Source organism: Aquarana catesbeiana, linkage group LG07 (genome assembly GCF_042186555.1).
Source record: "Aquarana catesbeiana isolate 2022-GZ linkage group LG07, ASM4218655v1, whole genome shotgun sequence".
NCBI classification, from domain to species: domain Eukaryota; kingdom Metazoa; phylum Chordata; class Amphibia; order Anura; family Ranidae; genus Aquarana; species Aquarana catesbeiana.
In genome coordinates, this window is record NC_133330.1 from 88,513,047 (window position 1) to 88,532,560 (window position 19,514).

General features: G+C 41.2%; 1 protein-coding gene across 2 annotated transcripts in view; it reads right to left on the bottom strand.

The window, feature by feature from the left end:
- STAB1 (stabilin 1) overlaps positions 1 to 19,514 on the bottom strand; it is a 508,133-nt gene that overhangs the window by 344,700 nt on the left and 143,919 nt on the right. For both annotated transcript variants that reach the window (XM_073592448.1, XM_073592449.1), the window contains 6 exons: positions 18,841 to 18,894; positions 16,242 to 16,322; positions 15,185 to 15,343; positions 13,843 to 13,899; positions 8,548 to 8,631; positions 4,008 to 4,094 (listed from right to left, as the gene is read on the bottom strand). In XM_073592448.1, the coding sequence (XP_073448549.1) occupies positions 4,008 to 4,094; positions 8,548 to 8,631; positions 13,843 to 13,899; positions 15,185 to 15,343; positions 16,242 to 16,322; positions 18,841 to 18,894 (522 nt within the window). The remainder of the gene's footprint in view (positions 1 to 4,007; positions 4,095 to 8,547; positions 8,632 to 13,842; positions 13,900 to 15,184; positions 15,344 to 16,241; positions 16,323 to 18,840; positions 18,895 to 19,514) is intronic.

The following is a 19,514-nucleotide window of genomic DNA, read 5'->3' on the forward strand; positions in this document are numbered from 1 at the left end:
AAATTTACCTTCAAAATTGAGACACAACAAATCCCCTTCTTAGACGTACTAATCATCAAACAACCTGATGGTACCCTAGGAACGGACCTGTATAGAAAACCCACGGCGGGGAATACCCTATTATTTGCCACAAGTGCCCACCCTAATTCCTTGATACTGAGCATACCTTATGCCCAATACTTACGACTATGCAGGAATTGCACACATGATAGCGACTTCAAACGCCAGGCTAAAGCATTACGTGACCGCCTCTTGCGACGAGGTTACTCTTCCACCTCCCTACGTAAAGCTTATAACAAATCTTTGTCACGTTCACGAACCTCCCTTCTCTTCAAAGATAGGAAAGCATCTCCCCCTACAGAAACTGTAAGATTTATTACCACCTATTCTGCACACCACTATGTGTTGCGGAATATCTTAGCCAAACACTGGCATCTTTTGGCTCAACACCATATTCTAACCAAATACATCAGACACACACCGGAAGTGGTCTTCCGCAGAGCTCGATCACTACGTGATCAATTAACTACCAGCCATTACGATCCTACTAAACCTGGGTGTGGTGGCCCCAGGGGCACATTTCAATGCGGGGAATGTCCCCGGTGCCCTTGGGTCCACCAAAGCAGAACAGTGACCCTACCTAACGGAGAAATTCTGGTTCCACGGGCTTTCGCGAACTGTGCTACAAAGGGGGTTGTCTATCTTATGAAATGTGTATGCAAAGCCTTCTATGTGGGCAAAACTATTAGGGAACTTAGGCAGAGAATCGGTGACCACCTCTATGACTCAGAAAACGGCAAACTGACTACTATTGGCCGACACATCAGACTTTATCATAGATTCGATAATTCCGTGGCCAAATTTCTGGTATTAGAGGTGGTGAAACCTAGTCCTAGAGGTGGCGATTGGGATCGCTCGATATTGCAGAAAGAGTCTCTCTGGATCGAGCAACTCAACGCCACCACCCCGCCAGGCCTAAACGAGTCGGTGTCCTATAGGGCCTTCTTATGAATTTATGGTCAACCCCCTTCCCCCCCCCCCCTTCTTTTCCCTTTTTTTTTTTTTTTTCCCCCCCCTTTCCCTCCCACCTCCTTACCCCGGCACTCCCAGGGCCGAGTATCAATTAATTGACCATGTTTGCCCAAGACTCATCCCCAAAGCTATGTGGTGGCTGACACCCTCACATAATTCTATACAATGCTTGTTTAGACAATTTCTTTAAGTTTTCTTTAAGTTTTTGTATTACGTTGTATTATGTTGTTTCACTTTGTTGCTGTGCAAGGTCAGGCTCCCATCCCCCGTTATCAGACTCTGTTGGCAGACTGCCCCGTTCCTTCTCCACTGCGACGGACATATGCACGCCCTGGCAGCCCTTTGACTGCTTGCGTCTCCTCGTTTGGGAACTAGATTCCCTTTGACGGGAGCGCGCGCTTGCGCAGTAGCACCCATTGTGCACCTGCGCAGTGCGGGCGGGCAGACCCGGTGACGTCAGGGACCGCCTCCTCCAGGCCGTCCCTGACTTCCGGGTTGGGGTGCTCTTATAGCGGCCGGACACGGCCGCTGTATGAGCCTATAGCCCTCTGACGCCGCGCTCCATGAGGAGCAGTATTTGGGGTAAGTTTCACCCTCTCCATGCTTCTCCTCCTGCCTCCTTCCCCGCTGGTTGGTCTCTCCCCCTCCTTTACCCCTCCCCTCTCTTCCATGCTGGGCTTGGTTATTACCGCCCTTATACACAGTGGCGCTGCATATGTTGTGTGTGCTGTTTTGCTGATATTCTAATATTCTCTGCTCACTGCGGACTACATGTAATCTGTTACCCTGACATCTTCTGGTATTGGTTACCTACCTTCATTACCTATGTTATGGTACTCTTTATTTTAATTGAGTCACCGCTGTTGTCCCCCTCTGTTTTGTGGATAACTATTTTTTTTTTTTTTTTTTTTTCCCCCCTCCCCTCCCTCGTTACTATTGTGGAATACAAAAAATTTCCCTACTCCATTACAGCCGCTGTGGTATTGTTTGCTCTTGTTTATACCATTGACCTCAGCCCTGTGGAGCCTTAACCATTAACCGATGAGCGCCCGGATCGTTTGTATCCATTGAATGCCACGATCCACATTACCGTATGTTTTCCTCTTACTCCATTTTACCTCTCTCGTCGATCAATGCTGTAGGGGTAAGTGATGACCCGCATTACCTGTGTGCCATCCTTCATTTTCTTTTCAGTCTGACGTCTTGTCACCTGGATCTATATCATAGGTCCTATCCATTACTCTACCCCCCCCTCTCTCCCCCTCCCCCCTTTTTCCCCCCCTTTTCCCCTTTTCTCCCTTTCCCCCCCCCTTTCCCCCCCCCTTTTCCTCTCCCCCCCCCCTTTCCCCCTTTTTTCCCCCCTCCCCCCTCCCTTCCCCCCCTTTTTCCCCCCTCCCTCCCCCCCCCCCTTCCTCCCCCCCTTTTTTTCTCTTTTTTTTCTCTTTTCTTTTTTCTTTCCCCCCTCCCTCCCCTCCCTTTGTTTCCCTTCCTCCCCGTCCCTCTCTTCCCCTTCCTCCCCCCTTCCCTTCCCCCTTCCCCCTCCTTTTTCCTTTCTTTCCCCCCCCTTCCCCTCCCTTCTTTTCCAAACCACCTTTTAATTCTTTCCTTTGCACACTGGGTGTTTAAATTTAAAGTTACCGCATGGGTACCCCTCTACTCTATCACGCTCTACCTGTTTTGTGGCTTAGTGATCCACACTAAAATCATTTATTTAAACATTTTATCCACCAGAGGCTGTTTTGTTACCCCTGTGTTCGTCGCAGGGGGAATTGTTTGGGGCCCCATATGCCCACAGAGAATATTTGAACGGGTGAGCCTGTCCTTTTTATATTCTACTTGTACTTTATTGTTTATTGTATTATCTAATGATTGCGCTGTAATTACCACACTAAAAAATTCTATGCATCTGTGAATTGTTGTATATTCATTACCTGTCTCCTATGCTACATTATAGACTTTACTCTCCTGAGGAAGCGGTGAATACCGCGAAACCGGTCGAGAATCCAAGTCACTTTTGCAATCTCTGTTATCACTGGATGCAATTTATGTGGTTGTATACATTACTCTGTCCTGTATCACAACTGTATATGTGATTATTATTGTAATATTTAGATATATATATCTTTTTTTAAAAATGGCTTTCTATTAAAAATACAGTTTTTATCCTACTATTTCCCTCCATTCCTTTGTACTAATATCTAACTATCTTTAGTACCGTAATAGTCCCTTGTGTTCTTTTTTTTTCCTGTGTGTGGGGGGTGGGGACAATTGCCGACAGAAGCAGCGAACTGCGGCTCTCCCCACTTCCTGCCTCCTTTTGTTAGTAGATTTTTGGGATGATGGTACTTTATATTCGGTAACCTAACTCTTTGACCATAGGCGCTTTCCCCTACTTTAGGAGTGCTCCTGTAACAATTTATGATATTAAAGTGGATCCAAAGGCAGATGGCTTTTTACCTTAATGTATTTTAGACATTAAGGTAAAAAAAAACTTCTACAAGCAGCTTCCCCTTAGCCCTGCCTAAATATTTACCTGCTCCTAGTCTTGTTCCAGTGATGTGCACAAGAGCAGAAGCTCTCTTGGCTCTCTCTCCTCATTGACTTAGGCACAGCAGTGGAAGCCAATGGCTCCTGCTATTGTCAATCACAGCCAGTGAGGAGGGAATGGGGGGCAAGGCCGAGCCACGCACTGTGTGTCCTATGAACATAGAGTCGGCTCGGGAGCAAGCACATGCAAGTGACTCCATAGCAAACGGCTTGCTAAGGGGGCACTCAGCAGGGGGGGTGGGGCCAGGAGCATCAGTAGAGGAACCAAGAAAAGGAGGATTGGGGCTGCTCTGTGCAATAAATATATTGGTAAATATAACATGATTGTTATTTTTAAGAAATAAAACGTTTGCTTTTTTACGTTACTAATTTTGTTTAACTCTGCTGTGCCAATGTGAAAAAACAAAAAACAACATCTCCACACTTACATGACCCCGTCCATAGCATGGGTTAGAGAATCCCGCAGGACATGGTTTACAGTCTGGACCATAGAAACCCTGGCAACATCCATATACCTAAAAATAAAAAATATTTTATTTTCAGCAAGCCAGTGGCTATAAATTGTTAAAGGGTTAGTTTACCTTTTCAGAAAAGTTTAACCAAAAGTGAACTAACACCCTACACCCTTCCAACCCCCTCCCCCCTGTCCCTGCTGTACTTACCTCTGTGAGTGATGAGCTGTCAGTGTCCATAAAGCCAGTATAGCGGTTTGGGGGTCTACAATCCCCTATTGTCTTCCCCTTCTTTCTGTAGAGCTTTGGGGATGGATCAGAGCAATTCTGATTGGTCAGTGCAGGCCCATAACCACTCTGAATTTCTGTGATCTATCCTGGAAGCCTTACAGAAAGAAGCGGGAGAAGAGCGAGAACCGATACACCGGTTGTGTAGGCACTGACTGCTCATCACTCACAAATATTAGTACATTGGGGACTAGGGGGTGGAGAGGGTGTAGTCTGTTAGTTCACCTTTTCATTTTTTCTAAAAAGATAAACCTAAAGTGGTTGTAAACTCTTACCTATACCCAGCGAAGTAACTGGGCTCAGGTGACACATTAGGTGAAACAAATCCTCCTACATATGTTGTACCTGTTTATCTGCAGCCTTGTGTCCTGCACATCTTTGTAAAAATCAGATGAAAGGTTTTTCACAGACTCACAAAGCAGGGGGCAGGGAGCTGCAGTTACACACTGTACAAGAGTTACGAGAGCTACGAGAGCTGATTGGAGGAAAGGGGTCACACTTCCCTCACACAACACACAGGAACAGAGCTGAGGCTGTTAATCACAGGCTGTGTGCTGGAGATCCCTCCCCTGTCACCCTTCCTTTCGCTTGGTGTCAGGAAAACTTGTCAGAAGAGATTAATGCTCATGTTTTACAGAGAGGCAAGTAAACACTAAAGAAATATATGCTTGGTTCACATTTAAGGTCTGAGGTTTACAACCACTTTAAGCTAAATGCAGCTTTGTTATGAATGAAAACAAATACTCCAATAAATATATTCACTAGATTAATAGCAATTTTTTGGTAGAGTGCTACCTACTTTGGTTCTGTATATATGAAAAATACCCCGTGTCAGTGCAATTGCTGAAATATTTCAAAATGTGTATCAAGTGGAAGGGTCTCCATAAACATTTGAAAGAACATTCCTATGAAAGTTCTATCAGTATATCCAATGACATGAATGAACATTCGATTTTGAAGTGAATGAACTTTCTCAAACAAATTTCTAATAGTGAATGTGGTTTTCATTTGGGAAACATTTTTTATCCTGCCATCGGGAAATGAATGTTGGATTTGAGCCCCACTATTAGACAAATGAAACATTTTCGAACAAACTTCTACTATGGCCAGCTGAATGGCCAGCATTAGGGCAAATTCGCACCTTGGAGTGCCATAGTGCACTGTATATATGATCTGCATTGTCATTTACAATATCAGTCAGAGTGCCATTCAGATTACACCTGCAGTTTAATTCGTTCCGAATAAATAATCGAACAAATTTTGAGTTATTTGGATATATCCAAATACCAGAATTACAGTATAACCACTTTATCCGGGTTCATGTCATATGACGTCTCGCGCTTGAAGTGGCGATATCTGAATGATGCCTGCAGCTGCAGGCATCCTCCAGATATCATTATTTTCTGCCGACAATTCCCTGCACAGTAAAAACAATCATAGCGGCTGTTTCGCCGCTTGATTGTTTTTACAGGCGGCGGGAGGGGACGTCCAACGAGCCGGAGAATGAACCCGCTAGCGGCAGAAGTTTACCATAGAGCTGACCGAGGACCAGATGGTCCCTAGTCAACTCTTTGACTCTCGAAGGCCGGGCATGACGTTAGAACGTCACATCCAGCCCCGCCAGTTGTAAAATGGTCGTAAACTCTTACCTAAACAGAGCGAAGTAACTGGGCTCAGGTGACACACTAGGTGAAACAAATCCTCCTACATATGTTGTACCTGTTTATCTGTAGCTTTGTGTCCTGCACATCTTTGTAAAACTGTTTTTTGCCGTGTTTTCGCCTGGAAAGCCTGAGATAGATTTTTTTTTTCATCTCAGGCTTTCCAGCCTATAGGAGAGATGAGGTGTCTATTAGACCCCAGATGTCTCCATAAAGAGGACCTGTCATGCCCTATTCCTATTACAAGGGATGTTTACATTCCTTGTAATAGGAATAAAAGTGATCAAGAAGTAAAAAATTTAAGGGAAAGTATAAAAATATTTTTTTTTAGAATAAAATAAACAATAAAGAACATATATATATATTTTTAAAAGGCCCCCTTCCCCGCGTGCTCGCACACAGAAGCGAATGCATATGTAGGTTGCGCCCACATATATAAACGACATTCAAACCACACAAGTGAGGTATCGCCACAAATGTTTGAATAAGAGCACTAGACCTCCTCTGTAACTCTAAACTGGTAACCTGCAAAGAATGTTAAAGCGTAGCCTATAGAGATTTTAGTACTGAAGTTTGGCGCCATTCTATGAGCGTGTGCAATTTTAAAGCATGACATGTTATCATCATTCATCATCATTTTTCTTTTCTAGAAAATTACTTAGGACCCCCAAACATTATATATATATTTTTAGCAGAGACCCTGGGGAATAAAATGGTGGTTGTTGCAACTTTTTATGTCACACGGTATTTGCAAAGCAATTTTTCAAACATGACTTTTTTGGGGAAAAAAAACATTTCATGAATAAATAAAAAACAAAACACTAAAGTTAGCCCGTTTTTTTTTTTTTTTTATGTGTTTGTATAATGTGAAAGATGATGTTACACCTTGTAAATACTATTTACTTGGCGTAACATCATCTTTCACATTATACAAAAAAAAAAATCTAAAAAAACGGGCTAACTTTAGTGTTTTGGTTTTTATTTATTCATGAAATGCTTTTTTTTTTCCCAAAAAAAGTCGTGTTTGAAAAATTGCTGCGCAAATATCGTGTGCAACAACATTTTATTCCCCAGGGTCTCTGCTAAAAAAATATAATAATGTTTGGGGGTCCTGAGTAATTTTCTAGAAAAGAAAAATGATGATTTGACATGTAGGAGAGGAGTGCTCTGAACAAAATTAGTCCAAATTTCAAATCAAATTTTACATCGAATTCCATTCAAATTTGAACTGTAAACATATTTCTGAACTCAAAGATTGTGTGTTTAGAGTTTCATTTCGAAGTAATGCTGTTTTAGTTAGGCCAAAGGTGATATAAATTGTCATTGTAATCACAAAGGAATTTTTAAATGTAAACATTTTGGCTGCTGCATTAGAATCGAAAAAAATCAAAAATTTTTGATTTGACCGATACAAAATTTATCGATTCGAACATTTCAAAATATATAATATATATATATATATATATATATATATATATATATATATATATTTTTTTTTTTTTTTAAATCGGTAAATTCTAAGAAAATTTGATAAAATACATAACATGAATTCCAAATACGAATCACAAACTGAATGAATCAACTGAATTTACTAAACGAAATAACTAGATTAACGAATCTAAATGAAACAAAACATTTTTTTTCATCATGCACATGTCTAATTCAGATTTAAAAAATGTAATCGTAGGTGAGTGACGCCCTAGCCTTAAAGAATATTTAACCCCAAAATTTCATATTCCTGATATGCGCCTGCTGTACCATGTACTTGTATGAAAAAAGTATCCTGTTCTCTTTGTATTGCTTCCTTTGTGTGAAATCCCTGCTGTTCCTGCCAGTCCCAATCCTTTCCTATTAAAAACTGACCCCACTAAGCAGGAGAACACATCGTGGTCAGTTCTCTGGCTATGATCAGTCACCACACACACACACACACACACACACACACACACACACACACACACACACAGAGTCTTTCATTGGGAAGATCAGTGTACTGTTGCTTCTCCTCCCCCAACTATTATCTGAGAACAGAGAATAGGTGATCACTTATAAGAAAGGAAAAAAGGTTATTTATAATGTTTTTTAAATGTATACAAATGTTTTGCCTTTTATTTATATTTTAAACTGAATGGATAGTTTTACAAGGTGAGGGTTTACATATACTTCAATTGCTTTATAGTCAGATCACCAGGTTGGCTGTGTTGTGTGGCAGCACTGGATAGATGGAAATACAAATCCTTTGTCTGGTAAACCCGTATATAGTATGTATTTTGAAGGTGTATTCAGCTGTTTGGAGTTTAACTTCAATGCTTAACACAAATTTATCAAAGTGTCTAACATAGCATTTTCAATATTGAAAAATTCCAATTTCCAGGCACAGAAAACTGTTTGCTAGTTCAACAGGGCTACATATAACCTGTGACAAATCTGTGAAAAAGTTCATATAATTGTTGCTTAACCCCTACATCTCTCATTCATGACTGCCTAATTAAACTGCAAAAAGCCCTTCAAAAAAAAAAAACATTAAAGAAAAATAATGATCGCATATTCTTGTTTTTGGTACTTACAACAACTGTGCGACTGCAGTTTCTGGAACACCCAATTCTACTAGTACCATTATCAGTAAAGCTGCATTCCCTGCTAATTATACCCTGCATATTAAGGCAAAAAAAAAATAAAAATGTTAAGCTCAGGAAACTTACAGAAACAATCTCTATAATCATTGGTGTTCAACTGGTCACACTTGAAAGCTTTATGTGCATTTTCTCTTTATCATGGAGAAGCTTAAAAATGCATTTTATTGATGTGTGTCCTTCTTAAAGAGAACCTGTCATGAGAGGACTGGCATTGCTGACCCCCTTACTATAAATGTTAGTTGCCCGGCTTTTAGACCGACCCAGCGGCTTCAGAATTTTCTACATCATTAACCTGAAATAAGCTTGCAGCATAGAAAAGTTGTCCAAAGCTCGTAAGTTGTCATTTGTATACCAGCTCAGTGTCAGCGATTCAAAGTTTTGAAGCAAAAGTCAGCCACTAGCAAAGAAGGAGAGGTCAGCAATGGTTGTCTCAGTACTTCTCTGTTGACTGGTTTCCTTTAAGATTCACATCTTTGCAAGCTCTGTACCCAATTCAATATCACTTGAGATGATTGAATAACAATGTAATGGTTCTCTGCAGGATGATAGCAAGCATTTCTGACTAATGGAAGCTCTTACTATTGCACACGGAGATGTTACAACTTTGTTCCTTTTTATGCAGAAACAGAAACGTATTTCATTGTGACACTAGAATCCATCATCAGATCAGAAACCAGATTAAAGCAGGTACTGAAGTAAAGCAATGAATCGGGGGGTGGGCATACATCGTTCTGCTTGTCATTCTGGGTGAACAGATACCTTGTCTATAGCCAGTTCAAAAGCTGAGGGCATAGAAGGGTAGAATGTTCAAGAATGTAAAGCACTGGACTGTCACTGTACATATTGCTGGGCATCTCAGCTGGCAATATTTGGCACTTGGTGATAGCTGGTTTTAGCCTCCTAACGTATCGTCTGACCAATAATAATAAAAACACTCTTACTACAAGGAGGATCAGATAAAAACATAATGAAATAACATATAGGGATAGGTTTGCTCAGGCCTGCAGCACACCACTCAGCGCCAAATGGATAAGTTAATGTTTTAAACAGAGATAGAACTACAAACTGGAAAATATAAAGAATAAAAAGACTTACAGTATCTAAACTGAGTACTTAAAAAGACAGCAGCCGTTTTAAAATTATAAAATGAAAATATCCATAATAGTATACATAAACTATGGGAGTAAACATACACTATAAAACAGCGCTAATGTTGAGCAAAGCTATATAAGAAATCATGCGGCCAACTACGCATAAAAAACATCAAACAGAGAAGTAGAGAGTCCGTGAAGTGGTCAGAGGAATGTCCATAAGTGACAATACAGCCGTATCCCAGTGTGCGCCTTCCACCGGTCAGTGAAATTTCACCATGTGTTAACACTCTCCCCCTAGGGGGTCAGACTCACCAGATCTGCAAATCATAAAAGCCTCCAAGAGCAAAAAGATCTCCTCAACACCTCTCTCTCAATACCACTCCGGGGGGTTTTCAGGGGGGGTCACAACTCCACACAGATGAGTAGAAAGAAAAAAAGTGTGCACATAGCGTAATTCTGTTTATTGAAGTCAAAACCCACAATCTTCATAAAAACCCTTCAATCTATATACGTACATATAAAACAGTCAATCAAGCAAAATAAAAGAGGCTGCGTGTCACCATTCAAAAGATCAGCCGGCTCGGTGCCCAGGGGAACAGATCACTTCCTGGTTGTAGATCGGGCTGTGGTGGAACGCAAACCTCACTTCCGGCGTCGTGTAGGCCACGCTCTGACGCGTTTCGTCATATCCTGACTTCGACAGAGGGCGCCCTCTGTCGAAGTCAGGATATGACGAAACGCGTCAGGGCGTGGCCTACACGATGCCGGAAGTGAGGTTTGCGTTCCACCACAGCCCGATCTACAACCAGGAAGTGATCTGTTCCCCTGGGCACCGAGCCGGCTGATCTTTTGAATGGTGACACGCAGCCTCTTTTATTTTGCTTGATTGACTGTTTTATATGTACGTATATAGATTGAAGGGTTTTTATGAAGATTGTGGGTTTTGACTTCAATAAACAGAATTACGCTATGTGCACACTTTTTTTCTTTCTACTCATCTGTGTGGAGTTGTGACCCCCCTGAAAACCCCCCGGAGTGGTATTGAGAGAGAGGTGTTGAGGAGATCTTTTTGCTCTTGGAGGCTTTTATGATTTGCAGATCTGGTGAGTCTGACCCCCTAGGGGGAGAGTGTTAACACATGGTGAAATTTCACTGACCGGTGGAAGGCGCACACTGGGATACGGCTGTATTGTCACTTATGGACATTCCTCTGACCACTTCACGGACTCTCTACTTCTCTGTTTGATGTTTTTTATGCGTAGTTGGCCGCATGATTTCTTATATAGTTTTGCTCAACATTAGCGCTGTTTTATAGTGTATGTTTACTCCCATAGTTTATGTATACTATTATGGATATAATGAAATAACAGTTAAAACAGTTTGTGGTATTCATAACAGTGAAAAGACAAAGCAAGCAACAATACCTTATAAATTGTGAGTCCTAGATTCAACAAATATAGTAATACAAAATACAGCTCGATATTAACTACTAAATACATAAATCAAACATGATGGGTTATGAAGTAACAGCTTTAACAGTGCCACCACCCCCATAGCTGGAACTACCCAAGTCACATAAAAGGGATTTTTACCCGCCCTGTGAGCTTGGTATCAGATGACCGCATATTTATTTTAAGACTTACACCAGAAAAAAAGTTGCGTAAGAGGTGCCATCTGGTTTTTTATGGGAAGAACCACAATTCTCTAACATATTTCTATCTGCTTTGTCATTTTTACACAAGAAAAACAAGATGTTAGTGAATTGATTCAAGTTCACTACATATTTGGAAAGGTCATAAAACATAATAGTGAAAGAAAATCTATAGTTTTGTTTGGCTGCCTTTGTAGCATCACATGTGGCTGTTAACTGATATTAAGACCCTGCTTAAAGCGGAGTTCCACACAAAAATGGAACTTCCGCTTTTCGGAACCCTCCCCCCCTCCGGTGTCACATTTGGCACCTTTCAGGGGGGGAGGGGGGTGCAGATACCTGTCTAAGACAGGTATTTGCACCCACTTCCGGCATAGACCCTCGTCCCCACCGCGCTGTCTCCTGGGAACACACAGCTCCCAGGAGAGAGCGGGGACCATTTGGGACGTGCAGCGCGACTCGCGCATGCGCAGTAGGGAACCGGGAAGTGATGCTGCAACGCTTCACTTCCTGATTCCCTCACCTAGGATGGCGGCGGCAGCTGCCGAGTACCGAGCTGGTTCTCGGCGTCCCCTGCCGACATCGCTGGACCCTGGGACAGGTAAGTGGCCATGTATTAAAAGTCAGCAGCTGCAGTATTTGTAGCTGCTGGCTTTTAATATTTTTTTTTTTTGGCGGTGTGGGTGAACCCCCGCTTTAAGTAACGCTGTCAAGGGTTGAGAGAAGGTTGAGCAGCAATAGCTTGTGAAAGAAGAAGCTTACACTTCTCAGTCTGGTGGCTGATGTGCTAACATTTTGCATTCTTATGCAGCTCCTGAAGCTAATACTATCTGATACATCTGGTGGGTCTAATAGCCTGTCCTCATACCTGACTACTGTGCATACGCCCATTGACACCTTGTCACTGAGGGGCTCAGTAGTGACATGGGGGCAGCAAAAGAACCAGAGCAACCAGCGGGAACATCCTATTCCCTACACCTGAAAGTGTTGGATAGTATGGAGCTCTGTAAGATAGCAAAATATAAAAAAACTTGAGTATGTGAGAATAAGGCTGCTACTTATACAGACTATTGCTGCACTTCATTACTCACCCCCTTACAGGTGGAGCTTTTCAAATTTTTTTTTAAGATACACATGCAAAACAGATTAGCATGATGTATGTAATCATCACTTATCCTCTGTCCAGGCTATACACACTAAAGTGTTTATATGGTCTGAAAAGGTAGCAAAATCACTTTTAAACAAGCCCTCATTCACCTCAGTAGCTATAGACATTATAGATAAATTTATCCACAAAGTTCATAATGGAGATGGATAACTGAAATCAAAACTCTCATTCCCCTTTTTATTTTCTATGGAAGGAACATCTTGGAAACCCTCTAAAATGTAAACACACGTCAGGTGTTTCTAAGCTATTAGAAACCAATGGAAACCCGACTTTAGAGTATTAGTTTTGATGTTTGAGAATAAATTACTTTGCATTACATGCAACTAGAGAATTTGAAGATGGTGTGTTTTAAAGCTCTTATAAGAGTGTGTAAATATTTTATTGTCCATAATCTGTACACTGCACTTTAGGCCCCTTTCACACTGCTGCGATTTCGAGGCCGCGATTTCAGGGATTTCAGGGAAGGCCTGTGTATCAAAGTCGGACCAAAGTAGTACAGGGACTACTTTGAAGTTGCACAGATATGAATGGTTATCATTGGGAATCATGGGGAACAACTTGTCATGCGACTCTGATGTCCAAAGTCGCAGGAAAAGTCGCACAAGTGTGAAAGAGGCCTTAATGTTTTATCATTCCTGTTGCATTGCATCATTTGTAATTATATATAAACATGGGAGTGACCATATTTTCTCACTACAAAACCACCTGGTTTGCAGCGCTACCCACTGGTGGGCTTTACTGCCCCTTCTTACAGTTTCAAAGTCTATGGGGTTGGTTTACTAAAGGCAAATTGACTGCACTTTGTAAATGTGGTTGCACACTGCAAGTACAGTTGCTCCAGAGCTTAATAAATGAAATGAAGCATAACTTTGCAGAGAACACCCAATAACATGCAAGGGAAAAAAAAAATCATTTTTTGCTTTCACCTGATTTGATGATGAAATGTGCATTAATGCACATTCAAAGAGTTTGTTCACCTTTATTACTTTTGCCTAAAACCACCCAATGCACTGCAGTCTTATGTTGGTCCCCGATTTGTAAAATAATGCTTACTTTGTTTGATGTTTATAACACTGCCCCCCCCCCCCCCCCCTTCTGCTAATGGCAGGACATACCAAGCACTGGATGCACAGCCCTGGAACTTGAGAACCAGCACTGGGCTTCGTTCCCTTCCCACGCATTAGCAGTCTGCTCATTTTCACTCTCACAGAATGCTAAGCTGGACGGTTTTTTTTTTTTTTTTTTTGTCAAATGTTAAGGTGAGCTAACCCTTTAAGAAAGTAGACATAAACAAGAATTATTTTTTCAGTTACCAAGTCTGTGGTACCCTCTGGACATGGAGCAATGGAATCACAGCTGGAACATGAACCCTGGAAACAAACAACATATTATTCTGCAGATTTTCAACTTATTATACATCAAACTATATATGAACCTAAAAATAAAGCACTTGTGTGATTCATATTTAACATGCATTCCTAACAAGAGCAAAACCTCCATTAGATTTACCACCAATTGTGTACTGTAAGGGACTGCACAACGGATACAAACTAAATACAGTAGATTGTTTCAGTTTATCCTCATATTACTTAGTAGAGTTGGGCGAACAAGTTTGAGACGAGCAAAAGTTCAGCACGAACATCGCCTGTTCAGCAAACACCCAAATTTGCGGGGCACTCAGCGGGATGTTTGGTCGGTGACATCATAAGGGGGACGGTGCCACCAGGTGACGTCAGCACGTGGTCCTGCCCCTTACCTATTTAAAAACGGTCAAACAGCGGAGCAGGCATTCGACAGTTAGCCTTTGTCACAGGCGGAGTGTTTTTTCTTTTTCTAGGTCCGTCGGTACGACAGGCGTCATGAGTGACGATGGATCTACATCGGGGGATATTGTTTTCTATTTTTTTTAACAAGGAATTGTCAAAAAAAAAAATGTTGACACTTTTTTTGGTGAATGAGTAGAGGTACATTGTGGGGGCCCCTTGTTAAAGGGGGCTTCCAGATTCCAATAAGCCCCCTACCCACAGACCCCCACAACCACAGCCCAGGGTTGTCGGGAAGAGGCCCTTGTCCCCATCAACATGGGGACAAGTTGCTTTGGGGCCTCAAACCACCCCCCATGTTGCGGGCATGTGGCCTGGTATGGTGCGGGGGGGGAGCTTGCTCGTCCACCCCCCTCCTTTCCTGACCTGCCAGACTGCATTCTCGGATAAGGTCTTATTAAGGATTTTTGGTGTTGGGTTCCTCTTAAAATCCATACCAGACCCAAAGGCCAATGCCTGAAAGCGCTGACCGGAGTGTTCTGGCGGGGGGCGTCCCGCTGTCAGAACACAACAGCTCAGCGGTGGGAGATCGCTGTACTAATGTCGGACTGTTAGTACAACAGTCAGGTTTGTTTCGTTCAACACGCTGGGTTGAACGAAAAAAAAAAAAGATTAGTGTGTACCAGGTTTTAGGAACTGGCACTTTTTTTGGATGTGTCTTAATAAGGGGCTATGTCCTTGTTCACCATCTCAAGTCCTAGCACATAACCCCATGTGTCTACTGTAAAGCAAATCAGTATGCAGTAGGAAAGGTTAATCTAAATTATCACTACACTACAAATTGTCTTTTTTGGATAAACCTGTGTAATGACAATTTGAATGCCTTAATTACCTGTATTACGTCTTCCAGTGTCTCATTGCATTTAGCTGGCAGAATTGGCAAAAAGCCAGAGGGTAATAAAATGCCATCAAGAACATGGATGACACCATTAGAAGCAATTATGTCGCTATGGCTGAGAGGGATTCCTGAGTCTCCAAATAGAATTCTCCCCTAAGAAAAGATGAAAAAGATAAGTTTACATTAATGATATACCTGAGCCACAGCACAGAAGAGCAAAGGGTGAAGTGTCAGCTACATGAAACAATCATATTACATTCATATTACATTCTCCTGGCCTTATGTCACCTAACATGACAAATATATATGCTCTGTATAAAATTAAATAGGCACAATTCACTAAAATGAATGTTATTTTAAGGCTACATGTACACTAGCAGCTCTTAATCTTGAGTTTAGGAGCTTTTGGCGTTTTTTTGGCAAAGATCCTAAACTCAACTCCATAAAAGCCTATGTGTCCATGTATACATAGACTTTCAGCAGAGTTTAGGAGCTGCTGCGGTTAGGAGAGTTTCAATCTCCCTCTCCTGAATACAGAAGAATCGCGTTCAGGATAGGAACATTTTGACCGACAGCCGTGGTGAAAACCGCGGCAAACTCATGACGCAATTTTTGCCGCGTTTTGCATTTTCCTGTGGTCGCAGTAAATGTAAGCAGGGTGTACATGAAGCCTAATTTGGTTTCTTATATTATAATATTTGTCTCCTGGAAATATCCTGTTCACGGTCTTAAATGAGATGCTTTAAAAGTATGTACCAAATACAGCATTCATTATGCATTTTTGAATTGTGCAATGTTGATGCTTTTATAAAATCCAAGTGAAAAAAATACATCAAAATTTCATAACCAATGCTGTAAGTCTCCGCTATATGCTTGAAAAGTGCTTTTTGTACAAAGTACATCAAGTTCACAGAACTAGGTACAATCACAGTTTCCAGATTCTATATTGAAACCGTAGAACATCAATGTTTCATATTCCAGGAAAGTAAAAAACGACAGTGTACTAAGGACAAAAAAAGGACGTAGTAAAATAAGACACTAGTTTACTTACCTCCCGAGTCACATTTATCTTTATAATCTCATTTGAGGTAGTCAGAATATGTGGCATTATAATTAATCTATCCAAAGTGACCTAAAAGAAGCAAACCAGAATAACAATGAACAATTTACCATTCCCTCGCAGTCAGTTAAAGCATTTTTCTTACCCACATTAGGCCTAATTCAACCACTGAACCAAATTGACCCTGTAATTTTATAAGTAGTGGATGATAATTAGTAAGCTCCATCCCCCTCTCTAATCTTAGGAGGAGTAAATAATTTGTCAGGAGTGCTCCAGTCTTCATATAAAAGAGGCTGAAGTAAGGATTATACCAAGAAAGTTCTTTATAGTCTTAAGCCCTTTCAGGGATCCCAGCCTGGTAACACCACTAGGAGAAGCTACAGGTTGTTCCATTTTAAATGTGACTTTCACAGCATCGATAAGAGCTGATTGCCTTTTTAGCCTTGGAACTATTTCAGCTGACTAATGGCCCATATACACAATCTGAAAATCGGATGAAAAATAACGCTTTCAAAGCGATCGTACAATAATCGAATCGTTAGTACAGAGCTTTCGAGAGCCAATCAGGACACTTCATCCGATATTATCCGATGGGACAAACACGAACATTTTTCTCGTATGATACCAGATCATACGATTTTCGTTTATCCAGTACAGTTGTCATCCGAAAATACACTACAACACAAGACATCACTTTCCGATTTTTTAATTCTGCCGTATGAGAATTTTCGTAACTTTAGTAACCTCTCCATTTTTGCTAAATATGTGACCAGCATGAAAAAAAAAACCAGATCTGTCATCTGATTTTCGGATCGTTTGTACGGGCCATAAGGCTCCTCAGGAACAAACACTGCCAAATAAGGGCTTGTGAGATCTATCTTCAGACAGTACATCTTGCTCCAGATGGCATAGAGGCTGCTATAGCTGTAGAAATTTCAGACAAAGATTCTGGATAAGAAGGCACAGAACTGCAATTACGACCGCTGCATTCAGTATAGGGAACAGAGCGAAGAGTGTGCCCATCCAATACTCAAGCTAATGATGCAGCATATAGTTTCTCAGCATGTTATCCATTTCTGCAGGAATCAAAAGAATAGGGAAGTAATGGTAGCATTAACTGTTACCAAACAGTGTATTAGCATCCACTGCTCAGCTCAGATGATGTATTCTTTAGGAGTGGTCAGAGGCTGGATCACACCAGAAGCTGTGCCATGAATCTGGACTTGGCTAACTAACTCATTACCCAAAGGTTTGGAAAGCGCCACTTGGGTTAGAGTGATGCATTCTAGGAAATCTTCTGTCCAGTGGGGTCTGGGTATAGCCTCCAAGGTGTTGCCGAGGATTATCCAATCTGCATGTAGATGTATTGATTGAAGAAAAAATGCTGAAGTATCCTGGGAGTGGGAAAGGTTACACCTGGCTAGCCAATGGCTTTTTGTTTGCCAATGTCAAATTTTCCTCTAAGCGAATGCATATAACCCAATTGTAACAGAATAACAGAAATCTGTGCCTATGAACAATAACAAAAGAAATATTTTTCATATGTTAGCTTATGTCTGTACAGTTTTATCCAAGAATCAGTGGACCTTTCCATTAGGCTGGATTCAAACTACTGCATTGCAGTATTGCTTGTGTTACCACAATGCACAATAACAGATAGAACGTTGGCGCATTTTATATTGCTGTTCATTTTAAACGGTACACCAATGCACTCGCAGGCTCTGCTCACACTAGTGCAACTTGTCATGCAACTTTGGACACGTTGCAGCCCATTGATTTCAATGGCGCCCGTTCCTACCTATTCACCTTAACGTCACAGCGACCTTATAAAAGTTCCTGCACTACTTTGATGCAACTTTGTTGTGACTTGAGTGCTAAAGAGTGTAAAGTCACATGAAAGTGGCAACTTTGGAGTCTCACTAGTGTGAACTGAGCCGCAATGTATTACTGTGTGCTACAGTGTGATGCTTTTGAATAAAAGGTCAGATTTGATTTTGGTGTTGGGGTGCAGGTCAAAAGTATTGGACTGCCTGAAGGCAACACAAGCAGCTTTTTTTTTTTAGAAAGAAATCACAGCCTGAGCAGAAAAGCATATACCCTGCCAGCATGCTGTAGAGAGGGCTTTTCTACTCAGGGTGTGGCTACATTCTAAAGGAAGGAAACTGCAAAAAATGGTAATACTGTATTTAACCACAAAATAAAACATATATACACATTTAACTCCATTCCATTAACACATGGAGCGTGGCTTGGCCCCGTCCCCTCTCTCCACTCGATTGCCAGTAGTGGGAGCCAATGGATATGAGGAGGGAGAGAACCAGGAGAGGCAAGGCTCACATGCACATCGCTGGATCAAGATGAGGCTCAGGTAAGTTTAAGGGGGGGGGGGGGGGGCTGGGGGCGCTGTTGCACACAGAAGATTTTTTACCTTCATTAATAAAATGCATGAAGGTTAAAAGAAAAAAAAAAAAACTTTCGTCTTTACAACCACTTTAATGTAATATGCATGTCTGTATAAGCGTTTTTTTTTTAAATCTTTTATAAGACATACGTCCATAAAATGAATGATATTCTAATACAATATACTTACGGAGGCTACAGAAGAGATGTGATACTTAACCAATTCCAACAGTTTGTTTTTAGCCTGAAATAGCAACAATATTATTTACAAGTACAAATACATTAGAACTGAACACATTTTTAACATCCATTTCATCTGCGATCTATGAACTGCTGGTGACATAAATTGTCCAGTTTATCCTAAATTATATTTTAGATATAGGTGGAGTCTGGTTGGCGTTAGTCCCTGGCCTCTTATAAGTTATGGATATTCCGACAGTGGCACCTCCCTGCCATAATTCTCTCTCCACCTGAAAGATTTAAGCATTTGGTTTTTTCTTCTCCTAGTTTTATCTCCTCCATTCTCCATAAGGCAAAGAAAAAAAATAAAACTGGATGAGTGGAAAGTCCCCATAATGACCACAACAAGGGTGTAAACCCAGGAATATAAGTACAGATGTCTTAATTATGAAATCCCCCCAAAATGAAATAAATTATCAGGTCATTTAACTCTGCATCACCTACTAAAAATTAAAATCATCTTTACCATTTAAAGTTGTCACTCTCATAGTATATTTTATAAGGGTATATAAACACAAGTGGTGTGCTCCACGCCATGATCAAATGTATTCTGTTAAGGCTAAACAATGAGCTCAGGAGGTGTTCATTATAATCATAAAGGTGCCAGTGCAGTCAGTTTCCAAT